General features: G+C 49.6%; 1 protein-coding gene across 1 annotated transcript; it reads left to right on the forward strand.

Moving 5' to 3' along the window:
* The first annotated feature begins 4,606 nt into the window (after window positions 1–4,606).
* LOC119309873 (formate--tetrahydrofolate ligase-like) lies at window positions 4,607–15,695 on the forward strand. Its single transcript, XM_037585776.1, has 5 exons — window positions 4,607–5,238; window positions 5,349–5,498; window positions 12,962–14,137; window positions 14,630–14,776; window positions 15,155–15,695. The coding sequence occupies exons 1-5, from the start codon at window positions 4,837–4,839 to the stop codon at window positions 15,428–15,430; spliced, it is 2,151 nt and encodes a 716-aa protein (XP_037441673.1). The 5' UTR covers window positions 4,607–4,836; the 3' UTR covers window positions 15,431–15,695.
* The last annotated feature ends 1,946 nt before the right edge of the window (window positions 15,696–17,641 follow it).

The raw sequence follows: 17,641 nt of genomic DNA on the forward strand, positions 1-17,641 counted from the left end.
CCATAGACATGCTGGCGTGCCACATAAGCGTGGGATAATACGTGCAAGGTGACCGTATTTGAGCGAGAACACAAGTCGGATGACCACAAATCTGTATTTTTAAAGTTTTACCACCAAACTGAACATTGAGCGCAAGTTCTATGACTTCTGATGGTATTACCTTGAAGAATAAACACAAATTGAGGTTGAGTTGGTTTGTGGTTAAGTATGTGGCGTCTGCTAGACGAAAAAAAGTTTAATCTAAAAAACCTACTCCCTCTGTGACATAATATAAGATCGTTTTTGACACTACGATAGTGCCAAAAAAGGATTTACATTAAGTTGCAGAGGGAATATTTTTTGTATACGAAAGATAGGATGAGGAATTATATTATGGAGACCTGCTAGTTTTTTTAGGAAGCCCGCAACCAGTTATTCATGGCATGGCATCACACGAGATGTGGCAGGGTGCGTTCGCTCGTGGCCCAGACGAGATGTGCACTTGTGTGCGTTCAGGAAACCAAAAAGGCCGCGTTTTCGCCATTGGAGCTATGTGAAACAGTGAGCCCCGTCCTCTCGGAGTATGCCGTCTTGCCGGCGGATGGCACGTGGGGCGGGATCTTACTCGCATGGAACCCCGCTGTCTTTCGGCTCGACCGCATTGCTGTCACTGAGTTCACCATCACCGCTCGTGTGACACCCCTCCTCGGGGGCCAGCCCTGGTGGCTGACCACCGTCTACGGGCCAACGGTCGACGCGGATAAGCTGCGTTTCCTCGCCGAGCTTGCGGGTCTGCGCGCGGTTGCGGGTGGGCCCTGGCTTATCGTCGATGATTTCAACCTCATCTACGAGGCGCGCGACAAGAGCAGCCCAAACATCAACCGCCGGCTCATGACCTGTTTACGGAATGCGTTGAACGCTAGCGAGCTCCGCGAACTCAAGCTGGCCGGGCGGGCGTTTCACCTGGTCCAACGAGCAGGCCAGGCCGGTGCTGGTACGCCTGGACCGAGCCTTCTGCGACGACGACTGGGACCTCACCTTCCGGGGCGCCAGGCTTCAGCCGCTAGGCACCGCTATGTCGGATCACTGCCCACTACTGCTCACTTGCGAGCCGCCGGTTCGGCGGCCGCCCTGTTTCCACTTCGAGGCATTCTGGCCACACGTCGAAGGGTTCCAAGAGCAGGTTGCCGCGGCCTGGAGTGAGAATTGCCCGCCGATGGATGTGTTCGGCCGCCTGGCCCTAAAACTGCGGCGTACAATCGTAGTGTTGTGCCGATGGCACCGCACTCGCATCGGCGACACCCGTCTGCAGTTGCTCTTCGCTTAGGAGGTTGTGCTTTGCCTTGATACGGCTCAGGAATTCCGTACGCTCGAGGCAGACGAGCTGCAGTTGCGGAAAATCTTGAAGTCCAGGATCCTGGCCCTCACGGTCATTGAGCGGATCCGCGTCAAGCAGCGATCCCGGGTGACGTGGTTGCGCGCAGGCGATGCCAACACGAAATTTTTCCACCTCAAGGCAAATGCCCGGCACCAAAAAAATTCCATCGCCTCCCTGAGCGATGGCGACGGCATTGCCACTGATCAAGGTCGCAAAGCGGAGGTCGCCACAGCCTTTTTCCACCAGCTCGTGGGCACGCCGCAGGCCTGCCGTGCCACGGTTGACTGGGATGGGCTTGGTCTACCGCACGCTAACCTCGATGAGCTCGAGGTGCCTTTCTCAGAGGAGGAGGTACTCGCGGCCATCAAGGACATGCCCAGCGACCGTGCGCCGGGGCCGGATGGCTTCACCGGGGGCTTCTACAAAGCGGCGGCCACCACCATCATGCCGGACCTGATGGCAGCATTCCAGCAGTTGCACCAGCTGAACCGGGCAAGCTTGCATCACCTGAACACGGCTAACATTGTGCTGCTGGCTAAAAAGGTGGATGCGACTTCGATGACGGATTACAAGCCGATCAGCTTGCTCCATAGTGTGGTAAAGCTGTTTATGAAGGTGCTCGCGATGCGCCTCACGCGGTGGATCGACGAATTGGTTGGCCCGGCCCAGTCTGCCTTCATAAAAGGGCGTTGCATCCAGGACAACTTTCTGTTCGCCCGCGGGATGGCACGACACTTCCACCGCGTCAAACAGGCCATGCTCTTCGTCAAGCTCGATATCGCCAAAGCTTTCGACAGCGTCTCCTGGCCATATCTGCTTGACATGCTCCGTGCCCGGGGTTTTGGACCGAGATGGTGTGATTGGATATCCATGCTTCTAGCTACCTCCTCGTCGCAAGTTCTGATCAACGGAGTGCCTGGCCGATCCATTATCCACTGTTGTGGCCCGCGTCAGGGTGATCCTTTGTCACCATTCTTGTTCATCCTCGCCATGGAGCCCCTCCAACGGCTCTTGGAAGTGGCAGTGGACACTGGGGTCATCTCCAAGCTACAGGATCGGTTGCCGCAGCTGCATGCTTCCCTCTATGTTGACGACGTTGCTCTCTTCCTCAACCCCGTGAAGACCGAGCTGGCTGCTCTCCGCTCCATCCTTGCTGCCTTCGGCTTGGCGTCTGGGCTTAAGGTCAACTTCGAGAAAAGCGCCGCCCTCCCCATAAGATGCGAGCAGTTAGATGTGAATGACGTGATCTCACCACTAAGGGCCAAGGTGGAGACCTTCCCCTGCAAGTCTTGGGGCTACCGTTGTCGCTTCGGACCCTACGTAAGGTGGACCTGCAGCCACTGCTTGACAAGCTCCGCGCACGTCTGGCGTGTTGGAAGGCTAGGCTCCTCACCCTTGCTGGTAGACTCGTCCTCCTCAACTCCGTCCTAACAGCTTTCACTGTCTACTGGTCGGCCGTCTATGCGCTCCCGCCATGGGTTCGTAAGGAGCTAGATCGGCTGCGGCGTGCATGGCTATGGCGCGGAGAGGAGGTGTGCCATGGCGGGCACTGCAAGGTTGCGTGGAGCCGCGTTTGTCGCCCGCGTGATCTTGGTGGGCTCGGTATTGTTGACCTGGAACGGTTCGGCGTGGCGCTCCGTCTCCGATGGCTTTGGGCGGAAAGAACCTCGGCTACTCCCTGGCAGGGTTTACCGGTCCCGGTGACACTCGAGGAGCGACACATGTTTGCGGCAGCCTGCGCGGCCACCGTTGGGGATGGTAACCGAGCCAGTTTCTGGTTCGACAGCTGGCTGCCCGAGGGGGCACCGCTCGTGATCGCCCCCGACAGTTTCAAGCTTTCAAGACGCAAGGCGCACTCCGTGCGCCAAGCACTGCTAGGGAGCAGATGGGTCCAAGACCTCCGCTGCCGGGTGACCACCGACCTGTTGCCTTCCTTCGTCAGGTTATGGGCGTGTGTCAATTCCCGGCAGCCGCTCTCCCCTGGCACCGCGGACTCCTTCCGTTGGAGACTAACAGACAATGGCATCTATACGACGGCTTCCGCGTATAAGCTATTCTTCATCGGATCCACTACTTTCCCATTGCGTCAGGAGATCTGGAAAGCCTGGGCTCCGCCCAAATGCCGCACCTTTGCCTGGCTGCTCGCCCAACGGCGGATCCTCATAGCTGACCACCTGCTGGCCCGGCAATGGCCCAATTCCTACTTTTGCCCGCTATGTATGCGGAACCTCGAGACATCGATGCATCTCATGAAAGAATGCCCGTGGGCGCAGCAGCTATGGGAAATGGTGGCGCACCGTTTCGCAATCCCGGAGCTAAAACGGGCTACATGGCAGCCGGATATGCCGTGCATAGGCTGGATCAGCAGCTTGAGCAGCGCTCCTTCCACTCGGAATTTGGCAAAATCGGTTGCCCTCTTGGTTTTTTGGTGGATCTGGAAGGAGTGTAACACGCGCATCTTCGACGGCGGCACATATCGCTCGCCGCGGCAAGTCTTGCACCTCCTGCTATCGGAGGCAAGCGACTGGGCGCTGGCAGGAGGCCGACACCTAACTTTGCGAGAGTAGCCCAGGCCGACCCCCTCTTTTTTTCTTCTTTTGTGGTCTCTCCTTTTTCTTGTTCCGCAAGTTAATGCGTTAGCCGGCACCCTGTATTTGGCGTTCTTTCGCCTCCCCTTCTAATCAACGAAATACGCAGTTCTCCTGCATTTATTTCAAAAAAATGGCATGGCATCACATCTGAAGCGATGCAAACGTGTCCCACGCACGCTCTTCCTGTGCCAGCGTTTCTCTCGCCGGCCTCACGCGACCCGAACCGTTCAACTCCGTGGGAGCACCCTCACAAACCGAGAAGCGACCACACGTGGCCCGCAACCCCGTTCTCCACAAGACTTTGCGTGTCACCGTGGCTGGACCTGGAGCGCCGTTTCCGCCAGAGCAAAACCCCAAACCAAATGCTCACGGTCACCTGAACTAAAGCGCTGGATTCCAAAGTTGGTTTGCAGAGCAATGCTTGGCGGTGCGAAACAGAACAAAAGTTTCTCTCACGCACACCGTGAACGATCATGAACGGTCCAAGCGGCGCCGCTTGCATAATCGCGCACACTTGGCGTCGTCGCTGCCACCTCCAGAACACCCAATTTAGATACAGACTGGGGTTGCAGGCATCGTCGCCCACACCCACCGCCCCCCAAGAACCCCTTATCTTCTCCCCCGGATTGAGATCGCGGTCCATCTTCTGTCCGTCCAGCCCGAGATAAGACCACCCCAGAACCCCATCCCGTCCCTCCCACCCAATGCATCTGTTCGTCTGATGAATGAATTGGTAGTGCACATTGAGGACAGGGAGAAGATTTAGAGCAGAGTTTTGGGTTAGTCGAAAAACAGTTTCTTTGAGTCGAGAAGATTTATAGAGTGGTGGGTTAATTAACCCGAGGTTTTTCTCGAGTACCATTATTGGGAGGGAGTTGTTGCTGTGCCATGGATCTGCCTGCCCCACCAACCAATCACCCCAGAACTTTATCCTCCATTATCCTAAGCCGCCGTCGTGCCGACGCGGGGGCGAGAATAAACAAGTGCTCCGCGAGCCAGCGACTCCTCTCGCCTCCACCATTCCCTAGCCACCACTCGCTGCTTCGCCTCCGCCCCGACCGTGAGCGGCCCGCCGTCGCGAGATCCAGCGCCGTCTCCGCGCCGCCACTGGTGCCGCCCATGACGACGCCGGCGCCCAACCCGACCATCCGGAGGCTCGACGTCGCCTCGCCGGTGCCCGCCGACATCGACATCGCCAACGCCGTCGAGCCGCTCCACATCGCCGACATCGCCGCCGAGCTCGGCGTGCCGCCAGAGCACTACGATCTCTACGGCAAGTACAAGGCCAAGGTGAGGATAAGTGCGGTTCTTGATCGGTTGGTTCCTGGACAAGGACTGCCGGCCTTGCGTGGTGTGATCGGGTGACTCGATCTGACTGGACTTTGTGCGGCGATGTGCAGGTACTCCTGTCCGTTCTTGACAAGCTGCAGGGGCAGCAGGACGGGTACTACGTGGTGGTCGGCGGCATCACGCCGACGCCGCTCGGGGAGGGCAAGTCAACGACTACTGTCGGGCTGTGCCAGGCGCTGGGGGCGTTCCTTGATAAGAAGGTCAGATTTTCAGAGCTATTTTCGTTTGGCTGTCATCGGCTAGATAACCCGCACCTGGTTGATTAGTGCTTCTCCGTTAGAACAAAGCCGGCAATTTGTGATGTGTCGTAAGAATGTAGTTTGCCTGTCAACAACGGGATAACCTGCACCAAGTTCATTAGCGCTTCTGAATTAGAACAAAGTTGGTACTGAGGTAATCCAATGGGCTTATTTGGGACAACATTGGAAGGATTAGAAAAGTGTTTGATGCAAATTTAGACGGGGCAATAGTATTCTCTTGCTGTCGCTTAGTTAGTAACACATGTAAATTAGCCATCACGGGTTCTGGATTTGCGTAACAGTTGGATCGATTTATTTATGAAGTTGTGTTGACATAAACACTCTGTAGAGCTGCAGAATTTTCAGTGCTTATGGTGGAATTTCTTCTGTATAGCCACTTGATGGATAAGGCTGCCCGCAATGGAGTAGCATGCCAACTAAGCAATTTTGATCCTTTTTTTTAAAACCAAGTAAGTTTGGTGAGGTGGCATAGAATTAAGGTGATGAGACTAGCCAGTAGCCACAATGGGGAGTAACTTAGACTAGTAACATGCTTATGTTACTAGTCTATGTTACTACCTCTATAGTGGGAAGTAACATATGTGTGGTAACATGCAACACTTCATTTATTAGGCTATAGACTCATCGCCTTGATATGTGTGATGTTACTCATACTAGTAGTAACTAGCTATGTTACCACATGCCTCTCTTTCTTCATTTATTGCTTGCCACATCATCTATTTTATCTAGATATGTGTGATGTTACTACCGATGTTAGACTAGCCACAATGGAGAGTAACATACACTAGTAATATACACATATCCCTAGACTATGTTACTACCTCAATAGTGGGTAGTAACATAAGTGTGGTAACATGCAAAGCTTCATTTATTAGGTTATAGACTCATATTGCATTGGGACATGTGATGTTACAGTAACTAGCTAAGTTACTAGTACTACATCTCTCCTCATTAACTCATTGTCACATAAGCAAATTTGCTGAGTTGGACTCGATGTTACTACCGAAGTTACTCCCACTGTGGCTAGTCTTACTCCCATTGTGGGTAGTCTGAGAGGGTGCTTGGATCCAAGGGACTTATTTTAGTCTGACTAAAAATAGTCTCTTTAAGAGGCTAAAGTTCCAAGCACCCCTGACTAAAGAGGGGCTAAGAGGGTGCTTGGATACGTTTTAGTCCCATGACTAAAAGTAGTGGGACTAAAACTTGCTAGCCTCATCCATGCTTGGATCCAAATACTAAAGAGACTAAAATCAAGTTAATGAGCATTTATTATCCTCCAAACCCTCCAATCCAGAACTCGCCTGTGTTAAAGGAGAGAAGTTAAATGAGGAGAGAGAGGACTAATCCACATTTTAGTAGGGGTACCCCTGACTAAAAAAATTTAGTCTCAAGACTAGTTTTAGCCCCTCTTTAGTCAGGGGTGCTTGGAACTTTAGCCTCTTAAAGAGACTATTTTTAGTCAGACTAAAATAAGTCCCTTGGATCCAAGCACCCTCTAAAACTAGTCTTGAGACTAATTTTTTTTAGTCAGGGGTGTTAGGAATAAGCAACTTGTATTCCCATGAGGCCATAGGCCGATATATATATACATGTACAGGTGTGGAACATATGCAGGAAACCCCTCATACAATGAGATAAATATAAAGGGGTATATGACTTATATTATAACTCTAACACCCCCCCTCAAACTCATGGTGGATGAACAACACTGAGTTTGGAGAGATAAAAGCCATGTTGTGCTCTAGTCTGTGCCTTTGTTAGGAAATCCGCCAACTGTAACTCGGAAGGCACATACTGAAGAGCAATAACCTCATCCTGCACAGCAGCGCGCACATAGAAAGCATCAACACCAATATGCTTGGTGAGCTCATGCTTCACAGGATCGCGTGCAATGCTGATAGCACCTGTACTGTCAGATAGAAGCAGAGTCGGTGTAGTGACAGAAACACCAAAATCCTGAAGTAACCACCGTAACCAAGTCACCTCTGCCGTCAAAAGAGCCATTGCTCGCAACTCAGCCTCGGCACTCGAACGGGAAACTGCAAGCTGTTTCTTCGTCTTCCAGGCAATGAGAGAACCACCAAGAAAAACACAGTAAGCAGAAAGTGAACGGCGATCGGAAGGATCACTAGCCCACGTAGCATCAGAATAGGCCTGGAGCTGTAAAGAACTGGAGCGAGGAAAGAATAGACGGTGAGAGATCGTGCCTCGAAGATATCGAAGAATACGAAGGAGATGACTATAGTGAACCAAGGTGGGGGCAGAGACAAACTGACTCAGAATATGAACCGGATAAGAGATGTCCGGACGAGTGACAGCTAGATAGACAAGACTGCCAACAAGATGACGATAACGCGTCGGATCAGGGAGAGGATCACCATCAGTAGCACGAAGGTGAACATTGAGCTCCATAGGAGTCTCAACAATGCGCTCGTCAGTAAGAGCAGCACGAGCAAGAAGATCCTGGATATACTTTTCCTGGGATATAAAAAAGCCATCAGAGGTAGAAGAGACTTCAATCCCAAGAAAGTAGCGAAGAGGTCCAAGATCAGACATAAGAAACTGCTCACTAAGACGGGCCTTTACAAAGGCAATATACTCGGGATCATCCCCCGTGATGATCATGTCATCAACATAAAGAAGAAGAAGAGTCCGACCACGAGGAGAAAGGTGAATAAACAATGCGGGATCATGAGCACTTGCTAAAAAACCAGCAGCAGTGATCACAGAGGCAAAGCGCTCAAACCAGGCGCGGGGGGCTTGCTTAAGGCCATAGAGAGAGCGACGAAGATGACATACCATACCATCAGGAACAGAATACCCAGGTGGTGGCTGCATGTACACCTCCTCACGCAACTCACCATTAAGAAAGGCATTCTTAACATCAAGCTGAGATATAGACCAGTGGCGTGCAGAGGCAACGGCAAGAAGGGTACGAACAGTGGTCATATGAGCCACAGGAGCAAAAGTCTCGTCATAATCACGACCATGCTCCTGCTGAAAACCACGAGCCACAAGACGAGCTTTGTGACGCTCAAGAGAACCATCGGAGCGAGTCTTAACCTTGTAGACCCACTTACAAGTGATCGGACGGACTCCGGGAGGAAGAGAAACAAGATCCCAAGTACCAGTGCGTTCAAGAGCATCAATCTCCTCTGCCATCGCAAACTGCCATTCAGGATGAACAACAGCCTGACGGTAAGAAGTCGGCTCAAGAACAGCAGCACCAGCAGTGGGAAATCCAAAACGATCAACAGGCGGACGAGGACGAGAACGCAAACCATAAGTAGGCTGAGAGAAAGATGACGACCCATCCACGGAGGCATCAACTGGTCGTGGACGACGAGTGTAATGTTGAGGAAGAGATGGAATAATAGAAGGAGGAATCGGCAAGGTAGAATCAGGGGGTGACGACGAAGAAGTCACCGGAGATGAAGGTGTAGAATCCGGTGACAAACTGGGAGAGGAAGTCACCGGAGATGAAGGTGGAGAACCCAGTGACAAGCTAGACGAGGAGACCGGGGAGGAAGGTGACTGCAAGTCAACGAGATGTGGAGAAGGAGAGGAAGTGGAACGGAGAGGTACAGTGTCGGCGAGGGTGATAGGTGCGTCAGGAAAAGTGAGGAAAGAGATATCCTGCACTGAAAAAGTCGAGGAAGATGGGCGTGGGTAGAAAGGACGAGACTCGTCAAAAGTCACATCTCGAGAGATACGCATCCGACGACCAATAGGATCCCAACAACGATAGCCCTTATGCTCATCACTGTAGCCTAAGAAAACGCACTCAACAGACTGAGCAGTCAGTTTGGTGCGTTCGCGAGGGGCAAGAAGAACATAGCAAACACAACCAAACAAGCGAAGCATCGAATAATCGGGAGAACGATCAAAAAGTCGCTCGAAAGGAACACCACCCTGTAGAGCAGCGGAAGGCTGTATATTGATAAGATAGGTGGATGTGGAGACGGCCTCAGCCCAAAAATGAGGCGGGAGAGAGGCAGCAATCATCAATGCACGAGCCGTCTCAAGAAGATGTCGATGCTTTCGCTCAGCCACACCATTCTGAGCATGAGCACCAGGACAAGAGAATTGAGAGAGAGTCCCGTGTTCAGCAAGAACACCACGCAACATCTTAGAGATATACTCGCCAGCGGAGTCAGCACGAAAAACACGAATGGGTGAAGAGAACTGAGTATGAACCATGGCAGCAAAACGCTTATAAATAGACAACACCTCAGAACGAGAAGTCATGAAATAAAGCCATGTGTAACGAGAGAAATCATCTATGAAAATAATATAGTATTTATGACCACCTTTCGAAGCGAAAGGGGCCGGACCCCATACATCAGAATGGACTAAATCGAAAGGACGCTTAGACACGGACTCACTATGTGAATATGGTAACTGAATCTGCTTACCAAGACGACAACCCTGACACTCTAAAGAGACATCTCCTGAGACAGACCCCAGAAGGCCTCGACGAACTAAAGAAGACAACCAAGATCCACACAGATGACCAAGTCGATGATGCCACTGCTGGAAGGAACCAGTGACAGAGGCAACAGAAGCGGAAGAACTGGCGATGGTGGTAGCAGCAGAAGGAACATGAAGCCAGTCCAACTCCCAAAGACCCTGAGAATCACGGCGGCGAGGGCCAGCCCCAACCAGAGTGTGCGTGTGACGGTCCTGAACAGAACAAGAGTCAACGTCAAGGATGACACGACAACCAGAATCCGTAAGTTGACCAGCAGAAAACAAATTCATGGTAAGTCGAGGAACATGAGCAACATCAGGAACAGAATAAGAAGGAGTAGTAAGATTGCCTCTACTAGCAACAGAAAGTGGAGTACCATCAGCAGTGAAGACATGAATAGGAGAATCCAGTGATCGAAGAGAGGACAAAGTGGAGGAATGAGAAGACATATGAAAAGAAGCTCCAGAGTCCAGAACCCATGGGGATGTACCTGACTGTGTAGAGGGTGATTGCTCAGTGCGGGAAGCATCAGTCACAGAACCGGCAGTACCCGTCGAGGAAGAACCTGAAGCCGCGAGCAGACGCTTAAGTCTCAGAATATCCTGCTCAGTCAAAGCAATGGCTGAAGCTGTCGAGGTAGACGACGAAGTCCCTGAAGATGATGATCGAGCCTTGCGCAGGTGTTTCTTCTTCGTGTAGCACTGAGACTCAAGATGACCATCATTGTTGCAATAGGCGCAGTGTGGACGGGGGCGACCGGAGCCTCCAGAAGGAGTGGGCAATAGCGGCGGAGCACTCGAGCGAGAAGTGGTCGATGGAGCAGGTGGCGGAGGAGCACGAGTAGCAAGCACAGAGGGAACCTCCAGCAAACCAGCACCACGTAAGCGAGTCTCCTCTGCACGAATCTCAGAAAGCGCCTCCATGAGAGAAATACGGCCACGAGCAAACAACTGAGCACGCCGGGGCTCAAACTCCTTACGAAGCCGAGACAAGAACTCATAGACGCGATGAAACTCCAAATTGGCCTGGACAGCCTGGCAACAGGGGCAGGTACGACACCCAGCACTACGGAGAGAATCAAGCTGACGCCAGATAGCAGAACTCTGTGCATAGAAGTCATCAACAGTAGAGTCACCCTGCTGAAGAGCATGCTCCTGGCGGATCACAGAGAGGTATAAGGCATCACCAGAGGGCTGATAGCGCTCACGAAGACGGGTCCACATCTCAAAGACAGTAGAAAGACCCAGAAATTCAGAAGCAAACTGAGGCAGAACACTAGCAGTGAGAACAGCTGCAGCACGGGCATCATCATCAAGCCACTGGGTGTAAGCAGACAGAGCACCATGATACAACTGAAGAGCCTCCTCATAAGCCAAAACCCTCTCATCATAAGCACGATCAGCAACCTCATCAGCAACCTTAGCCGCATCCTTGGCAGCCTGATTAGCATCCGTAGGAAGAACCGATGGAGTTGGCGGGGTAGGGGCCACCGGAGGAACTGGACGTGGCGGACAACAGACCTCGCCAGAAAGAACACCCCAAAGACGGATGCCACGCATGTGAATGCGCATGAAGCCAGTGAACTCGGTGTAGTTAGTACCATCAAAGATCACCGGACAGCGAGGAACAGCAACATAACCCGATGCAGCAGACATTTTTTTTTTTTTAAAAAAAAATCCGATGAGAACGACCGGATCGGAATCAGGCGCTGCTACGGGAGCAGCGAGAGCCGGCGGGAGAGGAGATCAAGGGCGCCTGCAGGACGAGCCCCCTGGGCCGATCTGACGCCCTGGGCGCCTGCGGGAAGGGCGGCTGGGTGGCGCCCGAGCGGGACAGGCCAGCAGCCGAGCTCCCTGAGCGCCGGCTGGACGGGAGCGGGACGGGCGGCTGCAGGACCGGCTGGAGCAGCGCTGCAGGAACCGATCCGGCTGGAGGAGCTCGATCAGGAGGAACCGATCCGGCTGGAGTAGGCCTTCGGGAGTCCGATTGGAGTTGGCTGCGGGACGAGAGCGCTGCAGGGCCGGCTGGAGCTCGATCGGGAGGAATCGATCGAAGACAGGAAGGGATTGAGGCCAGCGGGACCTGCGGGACCAGATCGAAGCGGGCGGGAGCTGGAGATCGATCGGGGCGAGATCGAGCGGGAGGCTTCGAGCGGCCCTAGTTGGAGATCGATCGGGATGTAGAGAGGATCAAACGCACGAGTTGCAGCGTGCAAAAAAAATTGACCTAGCTCTAATACCATGTTAGGAATAAGCAACTTGTATTCCCATGAGGCCATAGGCCGATATATATATACATGTACAGGTGTGGAACATATGCAGGAAACCCCTCATACAATGAGATAAATATAAAGGGGTATATGACTTATATTATAACTCTAACAAGGGGTACCCCTACTAAAATGTGGATTAGTCCTCTCCCTCCTCATTTAACTCCTCTCCTTTAACACAGGCGAGTTCTGGATTGGAGGGTTTGGAGGATAATAAATGCTCATTAATTTGATTTTAGTCTCTTTAGTATTTGGATCCAAGCATGGATGAGGCTAGCAAGTTTTAGTCCCACTACTTTTAGTCATGAGACTAAAACGTATCCAAGCACCCTCTGATACCATATCATATTAAATGATGTGGTACTTTGTGTCATGCATGACAATAAATGTAGTCCTTTATGATACCAACATATGATAGTACTCTGCATTTCGGACGTAGTATCATATAGTTAGATTTAAAAAATTGGACATCTCGAAAGTATCCGAAGCAATTCCTGCTTTTTATATTGGTGTAAATATAGACACAATTCTAGAACATATGGAATTTTTTGTCATCTATTGCTATACATAGAGGGAATTGACTATATATTATTAAGTTCGTTGGAATTTGATTATATATGATATTGATATGTTTTACTATTTTATTTTTTGTCGTGTATATAGGTTGTCACTTGCGTCCGTCAACCATCACAAGGGCCTACCTTTGGAATCAAGGGGGGTGCTGCTGGAGGTGGCTACAGTCAAGTTATACCCATGGATGAGTTCAATCTCCATATGACCGGAGATATACATGCAATTACAGCTGCAAACAATCTTCTTGCTGCTGCCATTGACACAAGGATTTTCCATGAAGCTTCTCAATCAGACAAAGCTCTGTTCAATAGATTGTGCCCACCAAACAAAGAAGGGAAGAGGCGCTTCGCTGATGTAATGCTCAGACGCCTGATAAAGCTTGGCATCTCAAAGACAGACCCCGATGAGCTAACTCCAGAAGAGGTTAGGCGTTTTGCGAGGCTTGATATTGATCCTGCATCCATTACTTGGAGGCGGGTCATGGATGTTAATGACCGCTTCCTGAGGAAAATCACCGTTGGACAAGGCCCTGAAGAAAAAGGTATGGTGAGAGAAACAGGCTTTGACATATCTGTGGCAAGTGAGATAATGGCTGTATTAGCTCTTACAACTTCCCTTGCTGACATGAGGGAAAGACTTGGAAGAATGGTGATAGGCAACAGCAAGGCGGGTGAGCCGGTTACAGCTGATGATCTTGGTCTTGGAGGTGCCTTGACTGTCCTAATGAAAGATGCTATTCATCCCACCCTCATGCAAACTCTTGAAGGCACTCCTGTTTTAGTGCATGCTGGACCTTTTGCTAACATTGCACATGGGAACTCTTCCATAGTTGCTGATAAGATTGCTTTGAAGTTGGTTGGGAAGGGTGGCTTTGTTGTTACAGAAGCTGGTTTTGGCGCTGATATTGGGACTGAGAAATTCATGGACATAAAGTGTAGGTATAGTGGATTGACACCTCAGTGTGCTATTATTGTGGCCACAATTAGGGCTCTTAAAATGCATGGAGGAGGCCCAGATGTTATGGCTGGGAAGCCTTTAGATCATGCATATGTGAGTGAAAATGTGGCTCTTGTTGAAGCTGGGTGTGTTAATCTTGCTAAGCACATCTCAAACACAAAGGGTTATGGAGTGAATGTTGTAGTAGCAATTAACAAATTTGCAACAGACACAGACGCTGAAATGGAAGTTGTGAAAAAGGCGGCTATGGCAGCTGGGGCTTTCGATGCTGTCGTTTGCTCCCACCATGCACACGGTGGTAAAGGAGCGGTTAGTTCTCTTCTCTTACCTGGATTGTTAATCAGACATTCCATTTTAATGAATGAATTACATGCAGCTCTCCCCCATGGTCTAAAAAAGGGCATTCTATACATGATATCACTTTATGGAGAAATCTTTAACTGCGAATCTATTGTCCATTTCATATGTTTGTCTTCCAACGCCGATGATGTAGTGAATTTTGTTTCTGTACTTTGTGACTGTTCTTTAATGTCCAACATAGATCAGCCCAAGAGTAATTAATATTATTGTCTGTTGCCAGACTTTTCAACTTATCAAGAATATCAAAGTGGTCACTGCACCGAACAGTTCTTACATGATATGCCCATGCATGCCTCTACATTTCACTAATACAGTAGTGCCTAGCGAGTTGATTTCACAAGAAAACATGCTTATTTCTTCAATTTAAGAACATTATCAAGGCTTGAATTTGCAAATTGAACTAGTTAACTAATTCTATCTGGCCATTTTACTTGTATTCAGGTTGATCTTGGAGTCGCTGTTCAAAGAGCATGTGAAAGCCAGGCAGAGCCCCTGAAGTTTTTATATCCTTTAGATTCTAGCATAAAGGAGAAGATTGAGTCAATAGCCAAGTTCTATGGTGCTAGTGGTGTTGAATACTCTGAACAGGTATTTCCTTGTGTTCTTCTATTGTACTCCCTCCGTCCGGAAATACTTGTCGGAGGAATGGATGTATCTAGACATATTTTAGTTTTAGATACATCCATTTTTATGCATTTCTCCGACGAGTATTTCCGGACGGAGGGAGTAGATACTTAGTGTGATTGTGAGATTTGTTCTAATTATGAGAATAATGGCCTAAGATACATTCCAGAAATATGCCACCTTCCCAAGTGCTAATTTGGTGTGTCAGAGTTCTCCACATTTTCATGTTTTGAGATATATCAGAAATACTTAAGAGATGGCACTAGAGGGCTATATGGAACACTCGCGTCTACTTGCAGTCATAAGATTTTGCCCGCTGACTTCTCTATCTATTTCCTGTAGGCCGAAAAGCAGATCGAGATGTACACCAAGCAAGGCTTCTCCAACCTCCCGATATGCATGGCGAAGACTCAGTACTCCTTTTCTCATGTTCCATCCATGAAGGGCGCGCCATCTGACTTTGTGCTGCCGATAAGAGATGTGCGGGCCAGCATCGGAGCTGGTTTCATCTACCCGCTCGTCGGCACCATGAGCACAATGCCTGGTCTCCCTACAAGGCCCTGCTTCTATGAAATCGACATCGACACGACCACCGGGAAGGTCATGGGTCTGTCATGAGCTCAGCTGGCACCGTTTTTGGGCTGGTGGTCCTGTGCTGTTGCGCTATCGACCGTGTGCAGTTTCAATTTTGGGGACATTCCTGAAGCAGAATAAATGAATAATGGCCTCATCGGTGGCTTGGTGCGATTGTGGGGGTAGTACATTTCTGTAACTTGATGGATGTAGATTTGGTCGAACCATAGTGTCTGCCTGTACTCTGTTCGTGTTCCTTATAGTTTGATGTTGAGATTTTTTTTTTGGTGAAGTTTGATGTTGAGCTTTATCGGCGTGCTTTGCTGGTTCTATTTCATATATTTTTTGTTTGATAAACTTCTTCTCCTTTATCCATTCATAAGTAAAGTAGCATCCTTTACAAGTAAAGGGATAACCTCATCAGGGGCGTTATCCATCCAAATCCTCGGAGAAGAAAACCTAGCTAATCTTGCTAGTTCATGAGCTACTCGATTACGTTCCTTATTACAATGATCATAAATGACATGGGAAAAACTTAATGACATGAAATAACAGTCATCTATAATGGATGAAGCGACTGAAGAAGAGTAGCCTTGGCTCAACGCATTCACCACCTTCATGCTATCCGAATTCACTTCAATCTTACTACATCCGACGGTATTAGCAAGATTCAAACCACAATTGCTTCTGCTGTGAACGAGTTGAAGCAAATGTCTATCTTTTCATTAGCAGCCACTATAAATTTCCCCCTATGGTCCCGGATAACTGCTCCAAATGTTGCTGCGGGTGTGTCACTATCAAATCCCGCGTCAACATTTAATTTCACGTAACCATATTTTGGTTTCAACCAAGCATCTGAACGGACGTGAGCCTTTGGGCTGTAAGAGATGGTATAATTTGCTACTAAGCCTCTCACTGACATATTGATTTGATATGCGCTTTAAGTTTCTTCGTCATGTGTCAATTTTCTCCTTTCATACCACAAATACCAAGCCGTCGTTGCCATCGTTTCTCTGAACTTCGGCAAGCCCAACACTTGGATTTGTTGTTCTGGAAGGCACAGAAGATGTGCCAACACAAGCTCACCTGTCTTGTCAACTTTTAGTGCCTCTTTGATAACAAGCTCAAGACCGAGCATCTTCCACACGTCCGTTGCCAATTTGCATTCGAACAACATATGTCTTATGTCATCAGGCCCCTGGTTACAGGCTGGGCAACTCGGATTTATTTTCAAGTGCTTATTAGCCAGGATAGATCGATAGGGAATAGCACTCTGGAGCGCGCGCCACATAAATATTTTTATCTTTGCTGGGCAGACTAAGTTCCATACCGAGTCCCATGTATAAGATGGGTTTGAAGCTCCAGCCGTTGATTTCAACTTGTGCCCAAATTGAAATTCCCATTCTGTATGGTATGCAAATCGCACCGTGAAAGTCCCTGACTTTGTCATGTTCCATGCCAGAAAATCTGTCATCTCATGTAATGGTAGTGGAATGGCCAAAATCCTTCGAACATCCACTTGCCAGAACGTTTGGTTAACCAGCTGCTCATCCCAACTCCCTGTCACTGGATCAATGAGGTCAGAAACTTTAGAAAGAAGATTGTTACCCCTTGGTGAAATCACCTTTCTTGTTGGGCTATGAGGTATCCAGGGATCATCCCATATGCTAATTTTCTCACCATCATCAACTCTCCAAATATACCCACGTCTGAGCGTATCAACTCCGGCCATAATACTCCGTCATGTATATGAAGCCTTCTTTTTTAAAGTTGCATTCATCAGATCTCCATCAGGAAAATATTCCGCCTTAAGGATCAACGCACACAAAGAGTCCGGGTTGTCAATAAGTCGCCATGCCTGTTTTGGCAGAAGTGCAAGATTAAAGCAGTGAATATCTCTGAAGCCCATACCCCCTTCTTTCTTGAGAATACACATCTTCCACCATGCAAACCAGTGCATCCTCTTATGAGTTGCGTCATCACTCCACCAAAAATGAGATATCGCATCTGTGATTCCTTTACAAATTTTCTTAGGAATTTGAAAGACCGACATCGTATAAGTTGGTATTGCTTGAGCAACAGACTTAATAAGAACTTCTTTCCCTCCTGACACCGACGTGGCTCACATGCCTGCCCTGTTTCCTCGAACGCCACCACCTCGCTCTCAAACCCTACTGCTCAGCTCAGCCCGACGCGACCGCGGCAGAGGCCACTTCACCGGTCAAACGCGGCGACATTGCCGCCCGCATGGTAGCA

This window comes from Triticum dicoccoides, chromosome 5B (assembly GCF_002162155.2).
Source record: "Triticum dicoccoides isolate Atlit2015 ecotype Zavitan chromosome 5B, WEW_v2.0, whole genome shotgun sequence".
Taxonomy (NCBI): Eukaryota; Viridiplantae; Streptophyta; class Magnoliopsida; order Poales; family Poaceae; genus Triticum; species Triticum dicoccoides.